This window comes from Thunnus maccoyii, chromosome 7 (genome assembly GCF_910596095.1).
Source record: "Thunnus maccoyii chromosome 7, fThuMac1.1, whole genome shotgun sequence".
NCBI lineage: Eukaryota > Metazoa > Chordata > Actinopteri > Scombriformes > Scombridae > Thunnus > Thunnus maccoyii.
The window spans coordinates 6,787,307-6,810,273 of NC_056539.1; the positions used below are offsets into that span (position 1 = coordinate 6,787,307).

At 40.5% G+C, this 22,967-nt stretch overlaps 2 protein-coding genes across 2 annotated transcripts; both read left to right on the forward strand.

The window, feature by feature from the left end:
- The first annotated feature begins 398 nt into the window (after positions 1–398).
- LOC121900503 (unconventional myosin-VIIa-like) lies at positions 399–5,428 on the forward strand. The gene is made up of 13 exons (XM_042416913.1): positions 399–416; positions 528–629; positions 721–873; positions 1,401–1,585; positions 2,001–2,122; positions 2,240–2,382; positions 2,465–2,578; positions 3,134–3,287; positions 3,398–3,474; positions 3,556–3,675; positions 4,898–5,037; positions 5,159–5,369; positions 5,423–5,428. Exons 1-13 carry the CDS (start codon positions 399–401, stop codon positions 5,426–5,428), a joined length of 1,545 nt encoding a protein of 514 aa, XP_042272847.1.
- On the forward strand, positions 5,428–22,922 carry LOC121900633 (unconventional myosin-VIIa). Its single transcript, XM_042417063.1, has 35 exons — positions 5,428–5,589; positions 5,672–5,841; positions 5,944–6,084; positions 6,198–6,356; positions 6,455–6,547; positions 6,662–6,756; positions 6,841–6,925; positions 7,370–7,588; positions 7,862–8,071; positions 8,161–8,373; positions 8,470–8,634; positions 8,736–9,035; positions 9,122–9,282; positions 9,369–9,495; positions 10,453–10,572; positions 10,783–10,956; positions 11,618–11,845; positions 11,935–12,102; positions 12,235–12,352; positions 15,015–15,141; positions 15,236–15,402; positions 15,506–15,687; positions 15,782–15,894; positions 16,001–16,155; positions 16,327–16,480; positions 17,286–17,441; positions 18,149–18,254; positions 18,350–18,463; positions 18,566–18,653; positions 18,752–18,858; positions 19,166–19,351; positions 20,488–20,604; positions 20,816–20,899; positions 20,991–21,110; positions 21,227–22,922. The coding sequence occupies exons 1-35, from the start codon at positions 5,469–5,471 to the stop codon at positions 21,320–21,322; spliced, it is 5,139 nt and encodes a 1,712-aa protein (XP_042272997.1). The 5' UTR covers positions 5,428–5,468; the 3' UTR covers positions 21,323–22,922.
- Positions 22,923–22,967: the final 45 nt, after the last annotated feature.

Here is a 22,967-nt window from a genome sequence, read left to right on the forward strand (position 1 = left end):
AAACAAGTATTCTCAGGTAAGAGCTGACAAAACACAAACACAAGTGTCTTCAAATGTCAAACTGTAAGAAACATATATTTTTGTTTCCGAGGAGGTCACTTGATTATGTTACGTGTTATTTCTTTTCCATCGTAATCTTTTACAGTCAGATTCAATGCACACTCATTAATGGGAGTGTCTTGAATGTGAGAGTTCATAGTCAAGTAACGAAAAAAATCTTTGTTATTCGAAGTTTTTAAGACTGCATTTAGGGTTTCTTTATATTTTCCTTTCTAAAGCTATATTGGTTTGCTAGCAGGTAATTGTAATCGCTTGAACTGGGCTGAATCTGCGGTCACTGTGGTGATATAGATTATGATTATAAATATATTTTTACAGAGTTGATCCAGGTTAATGCCATGCTGCATTTGAGTAAGGTAAGAATGATAAAATATACATTTTATTTGAAAATGCCGCTCACAAAAGTAGTTTTGAGAGCTGTTCCGGCACTGGTTATTTCCATTACAACAACTGGTTTCCCTAACTAGGGAGATTTTGTGTGGGTGGACTCTGGTGCCGGGGTGCCTATCGGGGCTGAGGTCAAGGTGACGGACACTGGACAGCTTCAGCTGATTGATGATGATGGAAAGGTACAAAACCCACAACAATTTGCTCTCATCAGGTCCAGGACAATCAGTGTGAACCGTCTGTAACATCACTTATTTCATAACACACATACAGGAGCACAAGATCAACAAGAAGACTGAGGGCACCATCCGGCCCATGCACCCCACCTCTGTCAAGGGTGTGGATGACATGATCAGGCTTGGTGACCTCAATGAGGCGGGTCTCCTCAGGAACCTCCTGGTGCGACACATAGAGGGCATCATCTACGTAGGTTTCCATTCCCCAGATTCATGCTGAACCACCCAGTTTTATGATGTCAATAACTTGCTGTAGAAATGCTTACTCACCTACATCTTCCCTCATTGCGAGTGGCTTTCAGCCTTAGACTTTGCCCCTCAATTTATCACAGTGCTGTTTGTCTCCATAGAGACGAATAACCCTCTGTTGAAAGAGAGTGTCCCAGTGTTTCTGTGTAACAGCATCAAAGCTCGACAGTGTGTCTTCAATAATGAATCAGGCCATTTTGTAGAATAAAACTACTAATGTTAACTGCTCGGGGCACTTTGCATTCATTTCATTAACCACAGATTTTCACACAGCTCTTCATGATTGTAAACCATCCGTGAAATGTTTAAATCCATTGAGTCATATTTGGAACATGGATCCCATGCGGGGTCATCTGAGTCACTGGCTTGATGACGTGCTTGCACCATAAGAACTTGTTTATGCTCATCTACACACACACTCATTAAATGTGCTTCTGTGTGACGGTTAACATCGCTCTCTGTTTGCAGACATACACAGGCTCCATTCTGGTTGCAGTCAACCCTTACCAGCTGCTGCCCCTCTACACCACCGACTATGTGCACATGTACACAGATCGACGGCTGGGTGAACTGCCACCACACGTCTTCGCCATCGCAGACAGCTGCTTTTTCAACATGCGCCGCAACCAAAAGAACCAGTGCTGCGTCATCAGGTTCTGCTCTTTTCTGCAAACAGGCTGCAAAGATGTTCTGAGACTAAGGCTGATTAGAGATGGTTTCATTTCGACTGTGTCAAGTATTTAAATGACTGATTAAAGCCTTAAGTTTTCAGGGTAAACGCTGATAGTTACATGAAATACAACATTTCCACCGAGTGACAGGTAATGGCGAGAGCAAAAATAAGCCCCTTCAACAACATGTTTTTCTCTACCATATCTAAGGCCTTTGACAGAGCAAAACAATGTTGATTTCCAAAGGTCAAACCCATGTGTAAGACATGGACGGATTGAAATAAACAATGAAGGAAATCATAAACGAGGAAGTAAAGTACATATTTTCATGCTAAACAAAGGACATTATTAAATGCATCTTCTCTAAACATGCTTACTTCTCTATTTACCCCCTCAGTGGAGAATCAGGCGCAGGGAAAACTGAAAGCACTAAGCTCATGTTGCAGTACCTGGCTGCAGTGAGCGGGCAGCACTCCTGGATAGAGCAGCAGATTCTTGAAGCCAACCCCATCCTGGAGGGTAAAACACCAATACAGAGTTATAAGGCAGTTATAATGAGCTGAAGCCCCCTTTTAAAACAATTAAAAAGCGCTTTTAACTTGATTTACTTTCATGAAATGTATGTTTCCCTCTCAGCCTTTGGTAATGCCAAAACCGTTCGCAATGACAACTCCAGTCGTTTTGGGAAGTACATTGACATCAACTTCACCAAGGGAGGGGCCATTGAAGGGGCCCGTGTTGAGCAGTACCTGCTGGAGAAGTCCAGAGTTTGTCGTCAGGTGGGGAAATTGAATATTTCCAGGAATAGTAACGTGGTACAAGTCAAATCTTGTGGTGAAGAACATGTGCTTTCATGTGCAGGCACCTGAGGAAAGAAACTACCACATCTTTTACTACATGCTGATGGGAATGCCAGCTGACCAGAAAAAGATTCTGTCACTTGGGAGCGCTGCAGAGTACAACTATCTGACCATGGTACTGAAAGAATTTGAGAAACTAGAATTGAATAAAAAGCTTTTTTTTATTGATGGATACATTTTAAAGAGGCGGTACGGTGGTGCAGTAGTTAGCACTGTCACCTCACAGCAAGAGGGTTCGAACCCAGAACCCTGAATCAGGGCTCTGGGTTCGAACCCAACGGCTGGCTGGGGCTCTTCTGTGTGAAGTTTGCATGTTCTCTCCGGGTGCTCCGGCTTCCTCCCACAGACCAAAAACATGCAGGTTAGGTCAATTGGTGACTCAGTTGCTCAGGTGTGAATGTGAGTGTGAATGGTTGTCTGTGTCTATACTATATGTTAGCCCTGTGATTTACTGGCAACCTGTCCAGGGTAGACCCTGCCTCTCGCCCATTGTCAGCTGAGATTGGCTCCAGCTCCCCCATGACCCTCTAGACTCTCTCGAGGATAAGCGACCCTCTAGAAGATGAGCAGTAAAAGAAAATGGAAGGATGGATGGACATTTTAAAGATAAATACATAGTGTGAATCACAGATATCAAGTTTAGCTTTAAACTGTGTGATCCTATCACCAGGGTAACTGCACCAGCTGTGAAGGGCGTGATGATGTGAAGGAATACGCTCACTTCCGTTCAGCTCTGAAGATCCTCATGTTCACAGAGAATGACTCCTGGGAAATCTGCAAACTGCTCGCTGCAATCCTTCACATGGGAAATGTAGACTTCAAGGGTAAGGACAGTACTGTATGTACTGTAAATGTATATTCAGTAGATTATTATTGTCAAATTTAACACATTATTGCTGCAGCTGTTGAGCGCATAATTTCCCCTTAATTTCAGCCACCATAGTGAATAACATGGAGGGCTGTGACATCCTCTCATCGTCACATTTCAACATGGTCAGCCAACTGTTGGAGGTATGTGTAGATTTTATAGAAAAGCAGTTAAGATGAGAGTTGAGATGATCTTCTCTGACTGTGTTTGTCCCGTTATCTCAGGTGGACCCTAAAGCGCTGGAGAAGAGTCTGACTCAGCGCTCCTTCATGACGGCCAGAGAGAGTGTGACCAAACATCTGACCTCGGCCCAGGCTGTGGACGGCAGAGACGCCTTTGTCAAAGTAACATAAGTCACACTTGATCTAAGTTCTTCTAAAGCAAAAATTTATTTCAGAAATAAAGGCAGCTCATTTTAATGTAATAAACTTAAATTCTTTAAAAAGAGGACATATGCATCTGTAATGCTCAGAATTTTTTGATTCTGTTCCACCAATGAGGCAAACAACGAGGGATGAGGATGGTGCCAGAGGAAATATTGTGTTGTTACATCTGTATAATGGCTGTTGACTTCTCAGCTCGTCAGGCATCGTCAGAATTGGTTCAGCTTTTATCAGTCTAAGCTAGTGGTTCCCAGCCAGAGATATATGTGATGACTGTTACACAAAATCATATTTATTTTTCCTGGCCTTTTTCTAACTTTGTTTTTTTTTTTCTTGTGAAATATGCTACTGGGTACTTCAATCTTCTAAGGCCTCTGAAAATCCTTGAAACGTAATCTTTGGTTGAATGGCTCACAGCTCATGGCCGCATTAAAGGCTTATCCTGCAACAAGGGGTTGCAAGTACACACTGATTTGTTTTATGGGGTCACACACCAAAAGGTTTTGGAACTACTGGTCAAAGCTGTACTTTGTAAAGCTTAGCTCAACATCCATCCGCTTAGCAAAATTCCTCAGTTTGACCTTGGCTCAGCTGTATTTAGGTTTGAGCTTAATATTAGTGTGAACAGCTGAGCTGTTGAGCATGTGAGCAGCATGCTAGTTATAACATTTAGGCTTTTATCATGTTAACATGCTAATGTTTAGTATGTACAGATACATGCTAACGTGTGTATGTTGGTATAACATGTTAGCATTAAGCTCAAAGTACAGCATAGGCTAACAGGAATACATCTGTTTTTCAAATATTCATAAACTGAAGTGTTGGACAAGAGGAAATTTTGTCCTGTTGGTGGTGCTAGATTAAAACTCTCCAGGACTTACTTTCTGAGCACCATTTTTAATGTACCCTTTATTTAACCAGGTAAATAAGGGACAGTAAACCCATAAGGTTTTAAATGGCAGCATTAAAGTTGCAGTCAAAACAACACAAAATCAGGCAAATGACAAAACACTATTACAAATACAGATAACAATGCTAAAATGGCTACAATTAGGCTAAGGACAGAGAATTAACAAGTCATTTACCATAGTTTGGAAGTGTGTGTCTGTCAAATTTCATGACATTGGATCTTTTGTGTTGTTTTAGTTGATACAGTATGCTATTCTCTGTATTATTTGTCTAGGCTATTTATGGAAGACTCTTCATTTGGGTGGTGGGCAAAGTCAATGCTGCCATCTACAAGGCCCCTGAGGATTCTGAAGAGGTTCAACAGTCAATTGGCCTTCTGGACATCTTTGGCTTTGAGAACTTCACCAAAAACAGGTTAGAGTTCACATCAGTTCTCCTGACATCATCGCTCTGTTGCTGCTGTTTTTTAGACAGTTTTACTTACGCAAACTAAAATGAATCCATCTTTCCCCTTGTAATGTGGTCTTTGTTGCAGCTTTGAGCAGCTCTGCATCAACTTCGCCAATGAGCAGCTGCAGCAGTTCTTTGTCAGACATGTTTTCAAGCTGGAACAGGACGAGTACACCCGTGAAAACATTGTTTGGGAGCACATTGACTACAAAGACAACCAGTCCACCCTGGATGTACTCGCCAACAAACCTCTGAACATTCTGGCTCTTGTTGATGAGGAAAGCAACTTCCCCAAGGTCACTATCCTCCTTGTCTCTCATAACATTCTGCTGCAACAAATGAAAGCAAGTTTTAACCGTCAATTTTTTGTTTATTTTCAGGGCACAGATACCACTATGCTCCAAAAAATGAATCAGGTCCACGGAAAAGGTGACATCTATATTCCTCCCAAGAACAACTATGAGACACATTTTGGAATCCATCATTTTGCTGGAGTGGTCAACTATGACTCAAAAGGTAGCCTAATTCTTTAACTATCAACAAGCCATTCTCCCTCACGTCCTCTGTGATGTCCTCATTGTATATGTTTTGTTTCAAGGTTTCCTCGAGAAAAACCGTGACGCCCTCAGCTCAGATCTGATTCAGCTGGTGGAGACCTCCACCAACAAGCTCCTAAAACAGACGTTCAACAGTGAGCTGTCCTCCAATACGATCAAGAGCAGCACCAACCCCAAGATGGTCATCACCGTGAACAAGAACTCTCTCCGGGTCAGTGCAGCTTTTAGCATTTAAGACACAGCTATGGACAAATAAAATACCATTATTGTATATAATTACTTATACTATGTGACATTTGTTTCTGTCTGACAGCAAGCAAATGATAGTAAGAAGCGTGTGCTAACTTTGAGCAGTCAGTTCCGTCAGTCTCTGGATTCCCTGATGAAAACACTGACTGTGTGCCAGCCCTATTTCATACGCTGCATCAAACCCAATGACTTCAAGAAGCCCATGGTGAGAAGAGAAGCTACATTTACTCAACCAAAATAAAAAAAAACATGCTCATGTCTGCACCAAAATTGCATAAATCCATTTGTTTGTTAGTAAATCACACTTGTGTGTCTCAGCTGTTTGACAGAGAGCTGTGCTTGCGTCAGCTCCGTTACTCCGGTATGATGGAGACGATCAGGATCCGGAAAGCTGGGTATCCCGTACGCTACACCTTTGACGAGTTTCTAGGCCGCTACCGTGTCCTGCTGAAAACTTTCCTCTGCGATCCAAAAACAGTGAGTTGGACGTTATTATCATTTCGATCTTGGCATCCTCACACCTTTTTTTCATCTTTTCTTGCTGTGATTGATTGATGATTCTTCCATTCTGTCAGGAAAGCAAAGAGAAATGCTGTGAAAGCATTTGTGAAACTGTGCTTACTGGAGAGGGCGACTGGAAGACTGGAAAGACAAAGATATTCCTGAAGGTGCTGCCTTGCATTTTTTAATGTTGTTAGCAACGGTTGTGTGAAAGTATATAATAACTCATTTAATAGTTATGTGGATGTTTTTTCCATCAATGTATTACTGTTTTTTCTCAGGACTTCCATGACACTATGCTCGAACTGGAGCGAATGAAAGAACTAAATGTGAAAGCACTTTTGATCCAGAAAGTGATCAGAGGCTACAAATACAGGTATGGGGAAAAAAAATCTTTAACATGTGTTGTTTATTGATGTGATTTACAACTACATGTCTGGATACTTTATGTCTTTTATAGGAAAGAGTTCCTGAGGAAAAAGGCAAGTGCTCTTGTCATTCAGAAATACTGGAGAGGACACAAAGGCAGAAAGCTGTACAAAGTGGTGAGTCTGGTGATATTCTATATTTTTCTTATTGTCATTTAATCCCATGAAAAGATGAAGCAGCAATAAGTTGATCCTACTAACAAGTATTGTCTTTGTATCCAAAGCCTGATCTCTGTCTCTGATATCTCATCCCTCTTTACCAGTGTTGTCAAAAAACAATTAAAAACGTCACTATTTCACTGGGTCACATGCTTCTTCATTACCATGAACATGGGCACAGTAGTTCATTTTGAGTCAATTCCCGCACAATCTGTCCTGGTGCCATAAATGCTCATTAGAGCACTGAATGTGTATTAACTCACAGCTGAAAATGGTCCACAACAAATACGCTATTTACCGCTGTTTGTGTAACATTTGCCAAAAACTACGATGCCCTGCTGTTTTTGTGACTCTGCTAACACGTTGTTGGTTTTCGTCTTTTCAATTATGTTCGAATTCTAGGTCCAGCTGGGCTTTGCGAGGCTCCAGGCACAGGTTCGCTCTCGCCAACTCCACTTCCAGTACAAAAAGAAGCGGGAGGCAGCTATCGCGCTGCAGGCCAAGGCCAGAGGATATCTGGCCAGGAAGGAATGGAAGCGCAAGAGAGACGCTGTGATCCTCCTACAGGCACACACCAGGGGTATGCTGGCAAGGAAAGCTCTCAAAAAGATGAAAAGAGATGTAAGTTCTTTTTTTTTAAGGATGACAATTGTAAGAGAATTCCCTGGTGGTTTTATCTGGCATTGAACCCCCAACTGCTCTAATATTGCCACTCAGTAAGCAGCAGCAGAAAACTGTGATTAAAATGGTAATTCTACAGTTAAAATATGATTATTTTTTAATCCTCATTCCCCCCAAACCACTGCTGTGAATAATGAGTAATTTGTTATTTGGATGCATGGTTAATTAGGTAGTAAAAGACATGCTGATCTTCCTTTGTGTTGTTACTTTCAGATGTACCTCTCTGCTAAAGAGAAAGAAGAGGAAGAGCGGCTCATCTTGGAGAGACAGAAACACTTGGAGGAAGTGTTGAGGCAGAAGAAGGAGATGGAGGCCAAAACCCAGTCGGAATCCATTACAGACCAGGAGATGGTGGACAGCATCTTTGGCTTTCTGCCCACTGTGGTTGGAGGGCAGGAGGGGCAAGCACCTGTGGGATTCGAGGTGTGGCAACTAAAAGCGTAGCACATGTTCTGCTGGAGAAAGCAGCGTAGATTGAATGAAGCATCATATTCCTCTCTATCTGTTTTCAGAATTTTGAGGGGAAAAGGACAGTTACCGAGGAGATCGACATTGACGACCTCCCCATGGAGGAAGAGCTTCCCAAAGAAGATTACGACGACCTGGATGAGTACTCCTTCTCCAAATTTGCTTCCATGTACTTCCAGGGTGCAGCCACCGCCACACACATCCGCCAGAGACTGCGACAGCCCCTGCTTTACCACGAGGATGAAGGAGATGTTGTGGTGCTTCTCTTTGATGACTTTAAATCAACATTTCAGTTTTTCTGCTCTTTTTATTTCACTAAAGTTACCATGCCGTCTCTCTTGTGTTATCATTAGGCTTCGTTGACAGTGTGGTGGATCATTCTGAGGTTCTTAGGAGACCTCCCTGAGCCGAAGAAGCATGTGCAGGTCCAGGGAACCTCCACGCAGGATCGCTTTCTAGTGCAGGACGTGATGTCCAGAAAGGACAGACGTCTCAGCCACATGGTGGGCCTGGATCAGGTAAATACCTAACTGAATTTTTAAGATCAATGAATTTTTAAGATCAGACTGTCATGGATTTAAAAAAGCTCATTTTAAAAGGTCATTTCTGTCTGTCTTAGAGGGTGCTAAGGAATAAAAAAGAGAGAAAGCCTTCCACAGTCCCTGAGGAGCCGACACCAAACAGAAAAGGCTCCATTTTCACAGACCTGCTGACAAGAAACAGGAAAGCGTCTGCTGTTCCCAGCGAGGCGGCTTCAAACCAGAAGATATACACCGTACCAGAAGGGAACCCTCGAGCAAGGAAGGGATCCACGTTCACTGACCTGCTGACCAGAAACAGAAAGGCATCCAGTGCTCAAGACACTGGAAGCCCAAGACCCATTTCAAGCCTCAGGAAACCCTCTATCATCATGGAGGAGGTGAGGTGGAAACCTAGAATATATTCACTTTCTTTTTTTTTTAACTTTACTTTACTGATGGCAATTTCATGTTTTTTTTCTGACAGTCAGAGGATCAGACTGAAGTGTCCAAGCCTCCCACTCTGCAGACTGTGAAGGAGGACAGTGATGTCATGACTGAAGAAGGACCCACTCTGGACCGGCCACTGACGTCTCTGGAAAAACTCCACATCATTGTGGGATATGCCATCGTCAGGCGTGACCTCAGGTTGTTGAAGTGTTTTTTTAGAATCACATACATCTAAGTATCTTTTTTATCCTCCGTTAATAAATGATTTAATCTTTTCTGTCCAGGGACGAGATTTACTGTCAGATCTGCAAGCAGCTTCAGGATAACAACAATCGCAACAGCTACTTCCGTGGTTGGATCCTGCTGTCCCTCTGTTTGGGCATTTTCCCTCCAAGTGACCGCTTCATAAGAGTAAGTACAATAGTGTTCATTCTGGCTCCTGATTTGGATTTAGTCTTAATCTTTTTGAAAATGTGTCGTAGCTTTAGTCAGATTTTAGTCATTTGACATTTGTTAAACAAAAATTAAAGACATTTTAGTCTATTTTTTGTAATTTTTAATTTTTATGTGGATTTTGATGTCGCCATCTTTGTTGTGTACAGTTTCCATGGTTACATGTGTAATTCTTGTCTACAGCTTGTGAGGAGAAGCTAAAATGTCAGATAATCTAATGATGTTTCTTTCATGAACATCCAGAGGAAGATTTCAATGGTTGACTGCATTAATCTTGGATGTTACTCATTGCTTCTGATAGCAACATGTCGGACTGAAAGTAACATTAATGTTACATCCACATCACTCAGTAATGTTACTGTAGCTTACCTTATTATAAATGTCAGCATGCTGCCTGCATGTTTTTATAGTTTGTCCCAACTGTTTTGCTGCTGCATCTAATTGTCAGTGGACTGTAAATTAATTTAGTCCATGAATCTGTTACAGATTACAGGTAACAGACACATAATACTTAATGCAAGATGCTTCATATTAAAGGCAGTGCAGCAGGACAAGGAGACTGTTTTACTAATTCACAGCTAGAGTGTGTGACTCTGCACATGTATGCAGTTGTTGAGGTTGTTGAATCAGACTTTGCATTAAAACAGTAATTAATTTATTTGTCCATTTATCATTCTTTCACATTATTGTTTCGTTTTTATTCATTGACAAAAAATGTAAAACCTGTAGTTACAGCTCTTATTTTCAAAGGTTACATTTTTAAAGGTCATCAACAAATGTTTTTCATCACAGTTTTGTTTTCATCGACAAAATTAACACTGAAGTACAACAGTTGCTTTGGCTGCTTCAGACTCATAAACAGTAAGCCACATGCTGTGATGTTGTGCTCATCCCTTTTATCTCCTGTCTTGGCAGTACCTTCAAAGTTTCATCCGCTCCGCTCCAGGGGGCTACGCTTCCTACTGTGCTGAGAGGCTGAGGCGCACTGTAATGAACGGAGTGCGAGGCGAACCTCCAGCCTGGATGGAGCTTCAGGTACTGAGACTGATATAAGATGCTACAGCATGCTACATTTTAATGGGTCAGTGCACCCAAATTACACTTGGCGTCTAGTGGTTTTTTATCCACACAGGTAGTTTTGGTTGAATTTGTCCACGTTTGAAGGTATCAGGCTTTGAAATTTCTGATGCCAGCATTTCTCATTCCATTTAATCAACACGGTCGTTTTTCTTTGTGCTATGACAGGCAACCAAGACAAAAAAGCCCATGATTGTGTCTGTGACAGTGATGGATGGACGCTCCATCAACCTGCCTGTTGACTCAGCGTCTACCTCCAAAGAGATCTGCCAAGTCCTCGCCAACAAAGTCAAACTCAAAGACACATTTGGATTTTCTCTCTATGTGGCTCTGTATGAAAAGGTACAAACACTGATTCTATTTACTTTTCTTTATAACACTGAGATCCAAATTCTTTCTGCACTTTGAGTGGAGAGAACGTAATGTACAAACGTGTATAAAGGCAACTGGGGCGGTCCCTCGCTGTGCCACTTCCAAAACAGAATAAGACTTTGTCAGCCACACAATCCAAGTAGCTACACAACATCTAACAATTAAACATTCTATATGTTGTGGAAATATAAGATTTTTCTTGCACAGGTCCAGTATTGCAAACTTATCCCACCCTGCACCTGCAAAGCTTGGTAGCAGAACTGATTATTTAATGTAGAGCTGCAACAACAAGCCAATTAATTGGTTATTCGATGTAAAGAAAATTAATGGGAATAGTCAATTAATCATTTAAGTAATTTTTCAAGCAAAAATGTAGATTATTTGATGGCTCCAGGTTCTTAACTTTGAGAATTTGCTGCTCACATAGTAGTAAATTGATTATTTTTAGGTTTTGGACAGTTGGTTGTGTAATGTGATGAGCATTTTTTCACAGTTTTCTGATGTTTTATAGACCAAATGATTCATTGACTAGTTGCGAAAATAATCTGCAAATTAATCAATAATTAAAATAATCATCAGCTTTGTAGTGTATCTAGATATCCATAACTTTACATGTTGACGCGTCCTGAAGGTTTGGGCTCTGGGCAGCGGCCGGGAGCACGTGATGGATGCCATCTCCCAGTGTGAACAGGAAGTGAAGAGGAGAGGAGGGCAGGAGCAGCACGCTCCCTGGCGTCTCTTCTTCCGCAAGGAGGTCTTCACTCCCTGGCACGACTGCAAAGAGGACAAGATCAGCACAGAGCTCATCTACAAACAGATCATCCATGGTCTGAAGTGTGGAGAGTACCAGTGTGAAAAGGTGGGCTTATATTTGGATGATTCATTCGCAAAAATTTCGACCACACACTCTGATATATGATATATTTTTCCACGCTTCACTTCACACAGGAGGATGATTTTGTTCAGCTTGCTGCAAAACATTTGTACATCCAGCACGGCTCAGACAGCAGTCCAGAAAAGGTGAAGGCAGCTGTGCAGGACTGTGTCAAAAGCTCTCTGCTGGAGGACAAATCCGAGGACAAATGGGTGCAGATAGTCAGCACCGCTCACGCTCAGGTCAGTCACATCACATAACAGAAGGTGAAGCATAGAGAGAATCAAAAGTTCACCATGTATAGGGAATATAATGCTCTTACACAGGTTTGAGTAGATTTAATGTTTCTTTGTATTTTTCTTTAACCGTACTAGGGTCCGTATCTGAGTTCAAGGCAAAAGACAGATTCAGTGAAGGCAGAGATGGTGGACTACGCCCGGGAGAAGTGGCCCATGTTCTTCTCCAGGTTCTTTGAGGTTGTCAAGCTGTCAGGTAGGCAGCGAGTCACAGAAAACCTTTCTAGCCTTTCTCTTCTTATGTATGTAAATGACTTGTAGTTTGACAAATTGGGACGAGTGCATTAATTTCAAATTATACAGCTACAATTATATTGTTAATACATGAGACCATTGACACCCATCTGTGACAAGAAAGATTATGTGCATTTATGGCAACATTTCTGTGCTGATAATAACATCAGAATCAGAAGTACAAATAGCTTTGAATGATATAATGATTGTATACATCACATACTCCATTATTATAAACAAACCAGGAACTGGTTTGTATTTACATTTTTCTAATCACTGCACAACATAAAACATATCTAACACAAACATTTCCACACTTTCCTCAGGAATGTAGAGACAAACACGCGTATCTATGTCAGACTGGAATATTCAATGCTAATTATAGACGTACTATACCACTGGGGTTAAGACTCCAGCAAAATAGTTCATTAAGAGGGAAGAAGTGGGCCAGGAACAAGATTTCTCTCTTCCCTGGATTTCAGTATTACAGCTGTTCAGTTTGTGAACAACCAATTTGCAAAACGATACATTCGAGCTGTCTAACAAAGATCAACTCAAACTCAGACACACAGTGAGTCTTTCCCCAAACTGATCAAGTTTATCCACACAGGGAACAGCAATAAAGTAGTAAAATTCCTTTTGTTACTGTATGTACAGTAATTGTCTGATTGACACCATGCTGATAAGGTGGAAGATATCACAAGCTGCCAACAAGATTCCACAATATGAGTTTCCCAGTGAACAATGTAGAGCTGTTTATGCTTTATTTTAACAAACAGACAGTATGTGTTGACCCTGAAGAAGTGAAGGAGTCATGACCTCCTGTCAGGAGTATTGGATAAGCTGTCATCAGTGATGGAAGTATTCAGACCCTTTCTTTTAGCAACAAAATGAGCAAGTATCAAAACTAAAAGTACTTGTTCAGCAGAGAAGTGGACCTGTGTGAAATGATTACATTGTTAATACTTCACTGCATCACTGTATTTAACTGTGGTAGCAGATTAAGGTGAAGCTACTTTAAACTACTTTACAGTATATACAGTTAGGAAGATTAGTCCAGTGGTTTCCAACCTAGGGCTCAGGCTCCCTCCAAAGAGTCACAGGATAAATCTGAGGGGTCGTGGGATGAGTAATGGAGGTCGGAAAGAAGGAAAAAAAAGTTCTGCTACATGAATTTGTTTTAATTTCGTTGGACTTTTCTTTAATCTTTGCTTTTTTGTGAAATATTGGATAATTTTACCTCCTTGAGCCTTGAACAGTTATTTAAATGATACAGTGTGTCAAGTTTAGAGGGTAAATCTTTCCCTTTCGGAACTGCTTACAACTCATTGACATCTGAAACGTGACAAACCAAAGGGTTTGGGAACAACTGGTTTAATCTTTATCAGTGCATCGCATTTCACAACAACAACAACAGTAATACAAGTCTTGCAGGTAAAACATGTGACTCATGTAACTGTTTTATCAGTTTCGCGTGGGGCAACTGCTCTGCAGGTTCGCACGATTTGACTGTAATTGCGGTAACTGGGCGGAGATGAGCCTCCTGAATTCTCACCCAAAATGCTGTCAAAACTTTCATTTACACTTTCTACTGCAGAGTGCACAGATAAAACACCCCAAATAACCATCACTCTGACAAACACTCAATGCAGAGTGAAAAACGAGAGACATCCGCAGACTGAAACAGATGAAAGAGCAGGAGGAGTTAACAGATAATTAGATTAGTTATGATCAAACATCCCAAGATATGAGTGGAAAGTATTGTTCTTGCAAATGCATTTATAACCTTTTCTTTGAATCAAACGTAGCTTAACCATGTCATGTAATATGCTACTTCAGTACACTTTACCAGCAAATATTACTGGGACCACTACAGAAAATTGCAGATGAACATTTAATATCCAGGACTTTATATTATAGACACTACCACTGACTATCCCTGTAACACATTGGCCACAATTTCACACATTGACCGTAAATTAGCCCAGTCATACACTAGTTGTTGACCTAGTCTTGCTTAAATGCAGTCTGTTTTCTTTCTCACCTGCACCACTGCTCTGCTGTCATCTTTTACACTGTTTGCCTAGAGCCAGATTTTAAATATACTCTGTTAGAGCACAAGATCAATTTATCTCTCCCCCTTCTTGCTATTCTTTTTCATGTCACCCTTCTTGTAAAGGGAAGTGGTGCTGAAAGTATTCATTTATTAACAGAATTTAATCATCCAAAATTTTGATTGTTGAATATTGTTATTTATGAATAAAAATGAGAAACTTTCCTTGTTACTTGCTTCTCAAATGTGAGGATTTCCTTCTCTTAACTTTAAATTGAATATCTTTGAACAGTTGAAAAGACAAAAAAAGCAACACGTCACCTTGGACTCTTGGAAATTTTGATGGGCAATTTTCCCTATTTTCTAACAGTTCATATGAATCAATTAATCAAGAAATTGATTGACAGATGATTTAATGATAAAAATAATTTAGCAGTAACCCTAAAGTGAAAACCGCCTCCTTACCAGTGAGTTGATTGTAGGGCCTCGTTGCCTGAAATGATACACAAAGGAAATGTGAGTAACACTTTAGTGCTGAACCGCTCTTGTTTCCCTTCATGGATGTTTCTAGGTCCTCCACTGCCTAAAAGCAAGTTCATTGTTGCCATAAACTGGACTGGCATCACATTCCTGGATGAGAGAGAGAAGAGGCTGCTGGAACTCTCCTTCCCAGAAGTCATCGGAGTTAACACCACCAGGTAGAGACGGCACAGAATCAGAGAAGGAAGCGAGAAACATATTATTACATGTTTGAATCCTTTGTTTTTGACTCTGCTGCGATGCCTCACACAGGGAGGGTAAAGTGTCTGGCCATGCCGTGTGTTTGCTGACTCTGAAAGGAGATTTCACTCTGAGCGGATCCACAGTGGAGGACATGGCAGAGCTGGTCACCATGTTCCTGAGTGGACTCACAGAGCGCTCCCAGTATGCTGTGTCTCTGAAGGAAGCCGACAAGCAAGGTCAGAACACCAGAATCAGAATAGTGACGTATCTTTCTCACAATATCCTCACCTCACGTATTACTCTTGCTAACTTCAGATTCTGACCTCCGTTACTTTACAGATGACCCCACCTTCCTGAGCTTCAAGAAAGGAGAGCTCATCATAATTATCAAAGACGAGGAGTTATCTCAGGAGCGTGGTTGGATAAAAGGTCAAAACGAGAGAACCAAACAAACAGGAGCCGTCCCCACTGAGGCCATCCTAATCCTGCCAACACTCAGCAAACCCACCAAAGAGGTCATGGTACGGAGATGTCAACTGCACATCTATCTCTGATGGCCCTGGTTTTGTGGAGCATTGAATATGATGCATATTTTTTATTTTTTTTTTATTTTAGAGCCTCCTCAACCTGTCTCCCAACCAGAGGAAGGACGTCATACAGAAAGAAACAGGCACAGTGGAAAGAATAGCTCCCGCCACGCTGAAAGAATTCTCCGTCGAGTACTTCAGGTACCTGGAAATGCCCTCTGTTTTTCCACATCTTACATGTCTCGCTCATATGTAATTTTTCACCTGGAACAGCACTGAATGTGTGTCTTGTTTCCTGATCCCACAGGCAGCCCACTAAGGATGTGAACCGTCAGGTGATTTCGAGGAACGCTGCTCCCGAGAGGCTGTGGGTGAACTCCAGAGAGCCAATCAGGCAGCCCCTCCTCAAGAAACTGGCGAGCAACTCAGAGCTCAGCCACAAAGCCTGTCTGGCCTTCACTGATATCCTATACAGAATTATATGAAACAGTAGCATTTCTTACCCTGTTACACCCATGAATGTATTATTTAACATTTTCAGAGGTTTAGTTTTTATCTGAGCAAAATCTCCAGGCTTTTCTTTTTCAAAGTCTATGAAGTCTGGATGATTCTTCTTCCTTGACTGTTGTGCACCGATCCTGAAGTATATGGGAGATTACCCCACCAAGCAGATGCAGAGTCCTCTGGAGCTCACCGACCAGATCTTCGGCCCCGCCACTCAAAATGAAGTGCTCAGGGATGAGATCTACTGCCAGATCATGAAGCAGATGACCCACAATAACAACCGGTACGCTTCTGTTACACTGTCACTATGTCAGGTTCTCACATCTTTTGAGGGGAAAAGGAAATGTTTAAAATAATATATAATGTTTAGTAATAATTCGATTTATTATGACGTATTAGAGTCATAATAAAGCAGTTGCTCAAAGGTATTGGCCCGTTCTGTTACAGTAATGATAAACTGTTTTATTATTACAGATGGTACATTTTAAAGCTGCAACTCTTACTCAATTTATCAATTATTCAATTGACAGAAAATTCATCAGCAACGATTTTGGCAAAGAAAAAATGTCCAAATTCTCTGGTTCCAGCTTCTCAAGTGTGATGATTTTCAGCTTTTCTCTGTTTTATATTATTGTAAACTGAATATATTTGGGTTTTGGACTGTTGCTTGGACAAAACAAGACATTTGAAGAGGTCAATTAGGAAACTGAAATGGATTTTTTTCTCTATTTTCTAACATTTTATTGACCGAATGATTAATCAAAAAAATAGTCAGTTGAATAATTGATAATGAAAATACTGTTGTCAGTTGCAAAAAGATAAAACTAAGACTAGTTGACTTACAGTAAGTAGCTAATCAGTAGCAGTTATTACCTTGTTTTCTTTCTTTAAACAGCAGGAAGTACAAACAGTACAAGAGCAATCTGACATTTTTCTAGAAGTGGAACTGAAATGCACCCTCCCATGTTTCAGTTCACCTTAGGTTGACTAGAGTGCATTTTGAATACAAACCAAGACTCCATTTCATCATAAGCTTTATAGCATCTAGCATACATATTTTTGTTGTGTTGTCTCTGTCCATCACCCAGGTTCAGCATGGAGCAGGGCTGGCAGCTGCTGTGGCTCTGCTGTGGCCTGTTTCCTCCCAGCCAGTCTCTTCTGAGGCACACAAAGCGATTTCTGGAGTCGCGGCGCAGAGAGACCCTGGCCACTGACTGTCTGCAGAGGCTGCAGAGCTCACTGAGGTTAACCCAACATATTATACTCTACGTCACCAACACACAGCACTGTGTACCCCATTTTTCAAGAAGACCGGTGAATGAGATGAGGAGTACGATGAAAGTTTCTGCTCTTCCCCGATTTCATAATAACAATTGAAGGGTTTGTGCAAACAAAGACAGCATTTATAGGGCAGCAAATGCTGCATATAGAGAAGCACAAGGCAGAAACAGTTATAGCGCTCCACCTCAGGTTAACCTCCACCATGACATAACACCACGACAGGGGTGGTGAGAAAAGGAAATGTCATGGTCGTGGGGCCTTTTCTTTTAAAACTCCCCGAATCGCTCTCTAAAAGCTAAACTGATACAGCTGAGGAATTCTTATTCTACATTTGTTGACAGGTTAATATGTAATATAGGGCAGAACTTGCTTGCAGCAATTATCACTCAACTTGACAGCAGAAACCACATTCACAAACGCGTTACACCACCTTCATAGTGAGACCACACTGCATTTGCATGGCCTCCTCTATAAATAAATTAGATTTACATACACACATTGACAAAGGGCTCTAAGAGGCTTTTTTCTAATCAGCACAGCTGGCATTTTGGTTTTTGCCATTTTGGTGATAAGAGTGTGTTCTTTTTTTTTATCTGCACTGAATCTGTGGTTTAGTGTCAAAAAGATAAAGTAAAAATTACATAACGAAGCATTTGCTGTCCTTGTGTAGGATGGAGCCCAGGAAGCTCCCACCACACCAGGTGGAGGTAGACGCCATCCAACAGAACAGCACCCAGATCTTCCACAAAATTCACTTCCCCAACGACACAGAGGAGGTGTGAACACGGACGTATCACATATATAATGTCACGGGAAAAACCCAGGTCAAATATTCTTTCATTAATACCAGTGAACTATCATCCTCCGTCAGGTATTTGAGGTAGCAACCAGCACCAGGATCAGGGATCTCATCCAAAATATCAGCAACAAACTCGAGCTGACTTCAGCAGACGGCTTCAGCATTTTTGTCAAAACACATGACAAGGTGCATTTGACATTTTTCAATCTTACACATCATATCCTCATCTAGAATTCATGAATTTCCAGCCTGCAGGTCACATAAAGAAAGTAATTGTGTTCATTTTAGGTTCTCAGTTTGAATGACACAGACTACTTCTTCGATAGTCTGAGACAAATCACAGACTGGTCCAAGAAAGCCACGCGGGTCAAAGACGGTAAATAAAACATTATCTGATTAGCGTGCAAGTGATACTCTTGTATTTACCTTTAAAACGTCTTTGTATATATATGTGTGTGTGTGTGTGCTCTGCAGGTGGGACAGTCAGCATATCCTACCTTGTGTTCTTCATGCGGAAGTTGTGGTTCAATGTGATCCCTGGCAGAGACACAGAGGCTGATATTATCTTCCATTTCCCTCAGGTACATTTGAATGATGTCGCTCAGCCACCGTCTCATTTTCCAGGCTGATAAGTTTTTTCCGCATGATATGAAAGCCAAATCTTTCCATGAACATAATCCTACCTATAGATGAGATAGCATCAGTACTACTCATTATGATCAGTGAGAATGTAACAAATTAAAAAGTTGGACATTGAATTCTACAAACAGGCTGTAACCAGTTTTTTGTCTCTTAAATGAAAACTGGTTTTAAAGGTCAAACTTGAGCCCAAATCTGTTGACAATTCTCAAAATAACACACTTTATAGACTATCTTTCTGTCTTCCAGGAGCTACCTAAGTACCTGAGGGGCTATCATGTTTGCACCAGAGAGGAAATGGTCAACATTGCGGCTCTGCTCTTCAGGATGAAGGCTAGCAATGACAAGAACCAGATTGTCATGATTCCCAAAATGCTAAAGGAGCTGGTGCCTGCAGACCAAGTGAAGGCCATGTCTGAGAATGAGTGGAAGAAGGTATGAGGGCCTTCCTTTTCATTCGTGTCATTTAAAGATTTCCTTTATCTACACCTTAAATGATATGGCTTTGTCTATATTATTCTTATTGTCAACAAATCTCATGAAAAGACCAAAACAAGTAAAACTTCAGTCCGTCTGTCAATACTTTCCAAACTCCCTTCCCTGTCTGTGACATTCAGCCCATTAGTTCCCACTGAAGATATAAATGTTTACAGTGCTTTGTGCTAAATGCTAAAGTCATCATGCTAAAATGCTCACAATGCAGATATTTAGTAGGTAATGTTGACCATGTTGACCATCTTAGTTTAGCATGTTAGCATGCTAGGATTTGCAAACCCAAAGTACAGCTGAGACTAATGTAAATAGTTTTGGTATTTGACCATAAAGTCATTAGTCATCATAAATCATCATGATGAGAACATGAATGCTTGTACAAAATTTCATGGCATTCCTTCAAGTAGTTGCTGTGATATTTTAGTCTGGACCAAAGTAGTGGACCAACTGACTGACTGACATTGCTATTTCTAGATCTATGCTACTAATGCATCCAAAAACACGTCACAAATACATAGTTTCACTTTTAAAAAAGGCAAAATTTTCCTAAAACAGCCGGGCGCTGTAGTTTTTAAGCACACATTACTCAAACAGGAGTAAACAGTTTATATGATGGGGACTATACACTACAAGTGGTGTGTAAGTGAATACAACGGCAAGATGTCATTTGTAGGATTGAGTCACAGTCTACAGTGCCCATGTTCTTGATGATGATTGAACATGTCACCCAGTGCAACATTGTGGCTCGTTAATATGATTTATAATAGTTTTTGAACAACAATGGAGCTCTATGGCACAGAAGAATAATATCAGGCTTTTGATGCACAGATAAACTTGCTAGTAACATCAATCTATCCTTGGTTTGGGTTTTTCATGGGATTTGTTGATAATGAAAAAGATAGAATATAACCAGCCTATGAACAATATCACCATTATTGCGTTCCCATGATCCTATCTTAGTGCACTGAGAATATTGCCTGAAGGCTGTGGGGGTGTAAGAAAATCATTAACCTCATTTAAAACAGTGCGAACACAAGTGTATTGTATCACACTGTGACATATATATTTTTAATTTTTAGAGTATTGCCGCCTCTTATAACAAACAAGCTGGCATGACTGTTGAAGAAGCTAAGGTGGCTTTTCTGAAGGTGGTTTACCGCTGGCCGACGTTCGGCTGTGCATTCTTTGAAGTGAAGGTAAGTAGCGTGGTGGATGCAGCACAGACGGTGCTTTATCTTTCTATCTATTGTCCATTTGGTTGGGTGGGTGGTTTATCTATCTGATGCTTTAGCTCTTTTTCAGTCTGACAACATGGTATCCTAACTGCACAAGCTCAGAAAGCAGATGGTCATGATCACAGTGAAGGAGACAGTTTTCTCATCTTCTTCTTTCTAATTTTTATTTCAGCAAACATCGGAACCAAGTTTTCCAGACATTGTGCGAATTGCTATCAGCAAGCAAGGACTCACAATCATCCATCCCAAAACCAAGGTTAAAAAAAATCAAAAATTGTCGTTAACAATATTTAATTAAACATCCTGGCAAGATTCCTTACCATTAACAATTCTTTTATTCTATAAAGGACGTGCTGGCAAATCACCCTTTCAACCGCATCGCTAACTGGTGCAGTGGAAGCACCTACTTTCACATGACTATTGGCAATTTAGTGAAGGGGAGTAAATTCCTGTGTGAAACTTCATTGGTAAGATATGTTTAGTATGTGAATCTGTCATGAGACACATGAGCTTTGAAGTGATTAAGTGGCAGTAAGTGTGCCCTGTTCATTTCCTTTTCTTTACCTCTGTCTTTTCTTAACAGGGTTACAAAATGGATGATCTTTTAACCTCCTATGTCAACATGTACCTCAGAGAGAGGAGGGCAGTGCAAACCAGGAACCAGCGCTTCAACATGTGAGCCTCACAGTCAAGTAGCATGAGTGTGACGCAACTTGTGCCCTCTGCAGCTGCAGATTCAAACTTGTAGTTTATACAAACACACATAGAAGCAGAGTGGCAGTAGTTCCTTGTTTTTGAAAGTGCAATCAATTTTACTTGTGCTCTGAGGAAAAAAAAATACATTGATTTATTGCTTGAAACACAGTTGTAGATTTCTCATATTTTGTTAAGTTATGGTTTTTTGACATTTATACAAGGGTCTCAATCTGAAGTGAAGGGAAGGTTATATTGTGCACACATTTCATCATTTTATCAATGAAGAGAAATTAGTTTCAATACTAGTGACAAATGCATGTTTCATGATGCATAAATAAAAACAATGTGTATAACCACATGGTGTTCACAAGTGTGTCTCCTGTCCGCACACAAACAACGCCCAAATTGAATTAATGTAAAACTATTTTTAGAAATAGCTACAACCTAATTTGAGTAAATGTCCCTATTCTACATACAGTATACATTTCAACTTCAAGTTAATTTATTGAATATTGCACTTAGAACACTTACGCTTTCTGTGCATATAAATGCACAGAAATGAAATTTTGTTGCATTTATTTACAGATAGTTGAATCTGTGTGAAGGGATCACCCGACACACTCTGGATTCAGTTACATTTGTGTGTTTGGTCGACTTTTTTCACATATTCTGATCCAAAAATTCATGATGCACTTACAGATGTTTGTAGAAAAACTTGAACGTCTGGCCTTCAAGAAATTTGTGGAATTTTCATGTTGAAAAGCTTTTTTCTCTCCAAAACATATTTCATTATCATCTAGTCAACAAAATTCACAAATATACATTTATATGCACAGGAAGTACTTGTTATTAGATCGGTGAACTTTAAGTTGGAAACATATATGTAAAATACTGGCATTTATTGAAGTTTGGCGGTAGTTTGTTATGAATTGGAAATGTATTCACAAATTGTCACACACATTTGTAAATCTTGTTTTTATTTGAGGAACATGAAACATGCATCAGTTGCTAGTATTGTAACTAATTCCTCTCCATATTAATCTCCCTGCATGAAAACCATTAAAGTTGCCCTGTGGAGTTTTAATGTAAACAAACAAAAGTTATGTTTGCATTCAGAGTTTCTCACCAAAACCCACTGTGTATCCTTAAGGCCCTAAAAATGCATTTAATGCATATCTGTCCTCATAAAACATATAAAAAAAAATATTTTAAATTGTGCCATGTTTGCTAGCTTGCAGTGTTCTTCCTCCTTGCCTTTGCTTCTGTGCGCATTACCGCAACCAACTGTCAATAACTGGAATAGCTCAAAACAGATGGCAGAATGTGAATTGTGTGCCTGTGTGTTTACATGTGTAGGAACATATGTATATACAATACAAACAAAGGTGGCCCACCCGTAAAGACAACGTTGCTCCATAGCGCTACTAGTGGTCAAAAACTCCACATGGTACCTTTAAACAAGCCTAACTGTAGAATATATCTTGACTGCTTAAAATGATTCTGCTTGTACATGATAAAATATTCAATGAAACATATATTGTTAAGAAATTCTTTTTTTCTGCTAAAATTGCAAAATAAATCATTTTCCCAGTATAAGCCTGTTGGTGTGTGTAACTGTGCAAAATGAG

Bases quoted from the DNA above. Each gene is read 5' to 3' on its own strand.
- LOC121900503 (XM_042416913.1), top strand. The intron at 630-720 runs GTACAAAACCCA...ACACACATACAG, and splicing joins TGATTGATGATGATGGAAAG to GAGCACAAGATCAACAAGAA. The intron at 3,475-3,555 runs GTATGTGTAGAT...CCGTTATCTCAG, and splicing joins TGGTCAGCCAACTGTTGGAG to GTGGACCCTAAAGCGCTGGA.
- LOC121900633 (XM_042417063.1), top strand. From the start codon at position 5,469: ATGCTCCAAAAAATGAATCAGGTCCACGGAAAAGGTGACATCTATATT. The intron at 9,496-10,452 runs GTAAGTACAATA...CTGTCTTGGCAG, and splicing joins CAAGTGACCGCTTCATAAGA to TACCTTCAAAGTTTCATCCG. The intron at 18,255-18,349 runs GTGTGAACACGG...ATCCTCCGTCAG, and splicing joins TCCCCAACGACACAGAGGAG to GTATTTGAGGTAGCAACCAG.